At 47.6% G+C, this 6,719-nt stretch overlaps 1 protein-coding gene across 1 annotated transcript; it reads right to left on the minus strand.

Moving 5' to 3' along the window:
* Positions 1–1,636: 1,636 nt before the first annotated feature.
* LOC119324402 (wall-associated receptor kinase 2-like) lies at positions 1,637–6,353 on the minus strand. Its single transcript, XM_037598189.1, has 3 exons — positions 5,281–6,353; positions 3,222–3,407; positions 1,637–2,966 (listed from the first exon to the last, which is right to left on the minus strand). Exons 1-3 carry the CDS (start codon positions 6,191–6,193, stop codon positions 1,777–1,779), a joined length of 2,289 nt encoding a protein of 762 aa, XP_037454086.1. The 5' UTR covers positions 6,194–6,353; the 3' UTR covers positions 1,637–1,776.
* Between the last annotated feature and the right edge of the window lie 366 nt (positions 6,354–6,719).

Raw genomic sequence — 6,719 nt, forward strand, 5'->3', positions numbered from 1 at the left:
AATCCAGCCCTTTCTCTCCTAAAGATGGATTTTCAATGTGAAACAAACAATCATATGCTTTAAATCCTTGGGTTTCCATCACTGCAACCAAATTCAGATAAGTAATATCTGAACCACACAGCTTCATCACCAATGGTTCTCTTGCATCAAAATGGATCCTTACTTGCCAAATGTCTTCATCCAAACTACAGAACAAATTAAATTTCATGTATTCATTATAATTACTCTTAATTTGGAGAGCAACCGTACAGTACAGTACAATTTAAAGTAACATGTAAGTCTATTATTTACTAATTCAGCACAATAGCAAAATTTGGAGAGCAACAATACAATACAGAACAATTTAAAGTAACAGTACCAGACAATACAGAACAATTTGGAGAGCCACAATAATACCAAATTTTTACTGTCATTGAACTAATTTGAGAGTGCAGTACACCATGTTACTAGGTTAGTTTAATTGTCCTATACTAGTCACTTCAATTGGATAAAACCTAATCCCCAACTGGATAAAAGCAGAAGATGAACAAACCCTAAAAATGCCCAATTGGATAAATCAGAGGAGGAGTAGGACAAGGGTACTTACAGCACGCCGCCAAGTCCATGCGTCAACTCATGGCTGCTGCTAGGGTTCGCCACCCACTGATGCGCCAACCGCAACCGCTGCTCCATGGTGAGTAACATCGACTCCTCATCGCCGGTCGAGTACGCGGAGCTGGAGTCGTCGCCGCCATCCTCGTCGACGCCAGCCGTTCCGCTAGGAGGCCAGAACGGCATCTCACCGCCGCCGTGGACGCCCTCGCCGCCGCCTGGCGGAATCACCGACGCCATGGACTAGGGTTCGAGCGAGGAGGAGGAGGGGAGGGGAATGGTGCGGCCGGGCTGGAGCTGGTGCGACCGGACCAGGTTGCAGCGCACCGGCTCGTCCTAGTCAGCGCGCGGGAACGCGCGGGCACGCGCCGATTGGCCAGCGTGGCACCTGACAGGTGGGCCCGAGCTGTCGGATCGGGCGTCAATACGTATAAATACGCGTTTTAGCCTAATTTGCAAAAACTTGGACCAATGTTGGTACTCACACGAAAAAATTAGCAATCGTGGTACCAATCTGCATGTGATGCCCGAATTGTGGTACTTCTGTGCAATTAACTCCTCAGCCCAAGACCTATCAGGTTAACGGGTTTCTATTGTGCTTAATTTTGTATTATGAACTTAAACAGAATGTATATGTTAATCATTTTTGCTATTCTTCGGTCACCTGAAATTTTGTATAGTTGAGGTTGGTTTTCTTGCTTGAAGCAGCCCACCTACACAGGATTGTATTCGGTATACGATTCAAGTACACGTAAAAATCACCGAGCTCTTGCTGATCTAGGCCTGAAAGAAGTACCGGCCCTATGCATGAATATTAATGTTCAGGGCACGCATTTCACGCACAAAAAGGTCTAGCGCACACCCTGTGCTACAGTTGGGTGATGAAGTGAGCAGCTCGTACATCCGAACAATAGATTGAAAGAATTTTTTGGTCAATCACAGGTCCAAAGACATAAATCAGTGACCTTCCACGTAGCCCATCGCTTGTTTTTCCACCCTGCATGAGAAATACACGTCCTTTCTTCTTCGAAGCAGTTTTTTCTCGTGGTAAACAATCCTTAACACATTTTGTAAAATAAGAGTAGATGGATGCTGAATTTCAGAGCAATACACGAGCAATCCACAATTAATTATGCTACTGATTTTGATCTTACATCAAACAAGCGCAATCTGATCCTCGTGATCTCATCGGGCGTATTCTATGCTCAGCGCGGTTTTCTTCTCGAGGCTGAAATATCCGGTGGTCTGGCTATTGGTAGTATAAAGTGTTGATGTGGAGCTCCCAACACCAGCACCAACACCCATGGGGCTAAGATCCTCGAGGACAAGCGGCAGCTGTGACTGCTCCTGCACCCCATCAGCCAGTCGCCGGAGCTTCTCCGCCACAAGCCTCATTGCCGGCCTACTTGCACCGGGAACAAGTAAGCATTGACTCGCCAGCTCTGCAACCTGGAGAATCACAGCCATGTTAGCCTCATCTGATATTCCCCTGTCAAGGAGTTGATGGAGTGTGCCATCCGCCATAGACTCCTGAAACATCACAGTGAGGCTCTTCCTTTCCTTGGACAACGGCTTCTTCCCGGTGAGGAGCTCGATAAGAACAACCCCGAAGCTGTAGACGTCGTTCTTGACGGTGAGCTGGTAATCAAGGAGGTGCTCCGGGTCAAGATACCCCGGCGTGCCTTTGGGGACAACCTGGGTGATCTCGTCGATGGTGGAGCAGCCAAAGTCGGACACCTTGGCGACCCAGCCGTCGCCGAGGAGGATGTTGGCGGGCTTCACGTCGCCGTGGAGTATCGGGCGCTCAGCCGAGTGCAGGTGCGCGAGTGCTCCGGCGGACTGCGCGGCGATCTTCAGACGGGTCCCGAGCGTGACGCGGCACCTCTGGTTCCTGGGGTGCAGCAGTTCCTGCAGGGTTCTGTTGGGCACAAACTCGTAGACGAGGATGGGCGCCTCGTACTGCAGGCAGCAGCCGAGGAGCTTGACGATGTTGGGGTGGTCGAGGCGGCAGAGGATCACCAGCTCCTGCACGAAGTCCTTGGTCCTGCTCTCGTCAACCTCCTTGCACCTCTTGACGGCGACGGCGGTGTCGCGGAGGACCGCCTTGTAGACCGTCCCCTGCCCACCTTCCCCGACGATGTTCGCCTTCTTGAAGCTATCCGTTGCCGCCTCGATCTCGTCCCTTGTGTAGACGGTGAAGGGGATGCTTCGCCCGTGCCCGTCCCTCGTCATCTCTGCTAGTATCTCGCCCCCGTGCTGTTTGAAATATTCGTCGCTCTGTCTATTGAGGGCTTCTCTTTTTGTACTCCTTTTGTGGCGGATCACCTCTACTCCAAGGAAACCAACGAGACCAACCAAAATGCCGACAGAAGCGCCTGCAGGGATGAATGAAGGCTAGTCATTAGCAAGTTTTTTTTTTTGCGGGTGCTTAGCAAGGTTTTTTTTAGCAAGTGTTTTTGACATTGATGCACATTCGCACTTTTTTTTGGCGTGAAGTTATTAAATCGGTCTACTTAGAGGAGAGAACATACAGTGTAATTTCTTAATTTGAGGAAAGGGATTAACTGTTCTATAATGAAATCCACTTTGGTGTAAAGATGTAGTATGTGTAGTATGGATTATGGGTGTACCAATTGCGAGTTTTGCTCCAGGACCAAGTGTTTGGTTGCGCGGAGGTCTCTCGCTCTCGCAGGTCCCATTTTTTGCATCGCCTGTGTAACCGTCAGGGCACACACACTCAAATCGACCGGGTAAATTTTTGCAACTTCCACGGACAGAACAAGGGTAAGGTTGAAGATCTACGCACTCATCAATATCTGCAATCAAATATCAGTTACATGAGTTTTGCTTCGGTAGAACCTCGCTAAAATAATTACTAATCCCAAAGCAGAAGCGGTTATTAGCAAAACAGCCTTGTTATTTCCAGGGCCACAAAGAAATTGCTATTTCTAAGCAAGAATAAATTGCACATTTGGGATCCAGAGGTGTAAAATAAATGCATGCAATTTTAGGCACAAAATATGTGCAACCGCAGAGTTGCACATTTCTAGACCTAAAGTTGCATATTTTCAAAACAATGTGTAACTAACCAATTTCATATGATAAAAAAAATCAACAGTCCACATGGTTTGATTAACATTCATATTTAGATGCTTAAGTAAAAGACATGCTAAACAAAGCAGTATCTAATGTTCGCTTTATCAATTGTCAAGTTATGCATTTAGGGAAGAAAACATGGTCATCTATCTACTGGTTAAGAAATAAGCAGGAAGTTAGAGTGCTAAACACATATTTATAATATATTATATAAATATAAAAGTGCTACTTCCTGATAGAATTTCTCTGTAGGGGGGACCATCGAATATAGCATCAAGATCAGCGCAATGTGTTTGTTTGTACCCCTTCCATTTTTTTTTAATTTGGAATATTTTATGGCGGGTACTAATTAGTATAACTAGGTTATACTCTCCAGTTCTAAAATATTTGAATATTTAGGTTTGCTTCAAGTCAAACATCTTTAAGTTTGATCAAATATGTAAACACGCGCACACACACACACACACACACACAATTTTGACAACACCAATAGATTCATCCTAAAAACTATTTTTTACATTATATATTTACTGTTTTAGTTTTTTAATATAATTTTCTATATACATGGTCAAACTTAATGAAGTTTGACTAAGGGTAAATCTAAAACTTCATATATTTTAAAATGCTGGTAGTACACAAAAAAATTGACTTAAGCTACACATTTCGTTGGTGTGTAAACTTGTTATATTTATGTACCACTTCATCAGTTTTACCTTTCCCCAACTTTTATTTAGCAAAAGTATCCAGTTTTTCTACACTTTTTTATTTAAATTAATAGAATAACATATCCTTGATTGCAATTTTGGTAGATAGCTTACCAAGCTGGTCGCTTGGTAATAGAATAACATATCCGACCCTGCCCTTTGTTGATTGAGAAATAGTAGCCCGACATGGACATCAATTTCCCGTTTGACAACAAGATTATCGTAATGCATCTCAAATCAAATACTTATGTATATATAAATTCTCCATCGACCAGGCCCATGCATGCTTGCAAGTCGAGTTAAATCTGCCCGCCAAAAACAAAGTCCGGGTTAAATCCCTTTGTTTTTTCTCTTTGTAAAACTGGGACACCTACAAATTGACGTCCGTTAAATTGTTTGCTAAGAAAATTAGTTACGATGGGTCAGACTGTTTGGCTCTCAGGTTTTGTCCGCCCCAGTTGCATCCCTAAAAGTAACTCTAGCAAAGTTAACATAAGAAGCCAATCTACTGATGATACGGCGATTTTGTTATACATGTAGTTGTCATAATTTCTGAAGCACCCTCCATTCCTGACCTATCAGCCTTCATTTTTGTCTTCTTAGAGCCAATTATTGAAGCTCACTCTATACGGGAGTTGTGTGTGGGTCGAACGAAACTTCACGTGGTCCCGCACCTCATATGGGGACGACAGTGATGTTGAAAACGAAACTACTTCACAGACGATACTGTTGGACCGTGCGTCGATTGCTAATCTAACTACTTGCTGCAATTTGGCCTACTGTGTAAAAGGTGCCATCTAGAGTGACAAATTTCAGCGTTCAAAAAAAGATGTCCCAATGGCAAGACATTCCACGATATGAAGTCGATGGTAAGGAGGTTTGTTTGTACCTATGCAGCCGTGGGCCGGATCTTTGAGGTAAGGGTTGCCGTGAAATCCTTTGGTGCAGTTGCAGATGTATCCTGGTCCGTTTGCCGAGTTGAAGCACTCGCTGTTGTCGCTGACACAGGCGTAGGAGTCGCGTTTCACGCGAGCCACTTCGCATGTCTCGTTCCCGATGGCCCAGTCGACCACCACCTTCGCCCGGCCGTAGAATCTGTCGTTGAACTCCGGCGAGGTGGCGTAGCTGGGGAAGAAGGTGAAGTTTGACGACTCCATCAGCACCGCGTAGCTGCAGCGGCTGACGTTGTGGATCTCCGTGGTGTTGAAGCTCGGGTCGAACCACACGCGGTAGAACTGCAGCTCCCCCGGAATGGCCGTCTGGCAGCAGCCTATCCCGGAGCAGGGGCCGTTGCGCAGGGCGCCCTGCTCGCCTCGCCGGCACATGGCCACGCACCCGCTCATGTACTTGCCCGTGTTGCGCTCGTCGCTGATGTACGCGAGCGTTCTGCACCCCACGGCCGTGAACTTGTTGTCGGTGTCGGAGAGCCTGTAGGGCGTGTTTGTGAGGTTGAGTTGCCAGTCGTTGTACTTCATGCCCCCGGAGGCGGCGTTGTAGCAGGCAGAGGAGATGACATTCATCATCCGGGCCTGGCCTCGCTCCAGCGGGAGGCCAACGATCTCCACGTTGCCATGGAACAGCGCCCTGCGGCCACCGACGTCGTCGCAGGTGAGGTTGAAGCCCGGCATCGCGCACTCCGGCCCGATGCCGAACGGGAAAGGGACGTCAATGTCGCCGCACTTGCTCTGGCAGTCGCTGCTAGGCTGCGCTGGTGCTCCTGCTACGGCGGCGAGCCTTGCCGCAAACACCGCGCCGAGGCATGCTAGCAGCAGGGATTCTGGTTTGTGGTTGTGGGACGCCATTGGCGAGGGTGGATTGGTTCGTGGCGCTTGCTCTGCTAGCAGGCTGCGGTTTTGAGCTCAAGGATGGGACATGGGAGCATGTGTCCACATGGTTTCTTGTTGGTATTTTCCACGGCCTGGGCCACCATTGCGACGACCTTGACGGCGACCGAGTCGCCACTCCGGTCTCCGGGTTTCATCATATCTTCAGTTCTAATCAAGGAGATAACCATGCCGTTTAACGAGCTGAGCATCTCACGAAGCTGCTGCACCAACAATTGGGTTTCACGACTTGGGCCGAATATGATTGCTCCTCTATCATTCGTTTTCGTGCTCAACTGAAACCGCGTGTATAGGCTATAGCTACCTGTACTGTGTGTTCTTGATAACAGGAATCGACCGAGCACGGCCGAGGAGCGACAGACGGTCAGAGTGAGTGACACGGCTCCTGCTGGGTCATTGCCTCCACAGGCCATACGGCAAAGGCAATCAACGCGCTGGGGCAGCAAGGGAAAACACTTGGAAATTCCGCGTTCTCTTCCTCCCA

Source organism: Triticum dicoccoides, chromosome 6B (assembly GCF_002162155.2).
Source record: "Triticum dicoccoides isolate Atlit2015 ecotype Zavitan chromosome 6B, WEW_v2.0, whole genome shotgun sequence".
NCBI classification, from domain to species: domain Eukaryota; kingdom Viridiplantae; phylum Streptophyta; class Magnoliopsida; order Poales; family Poaceae; genus Triticum; species Triticum dicoccoides.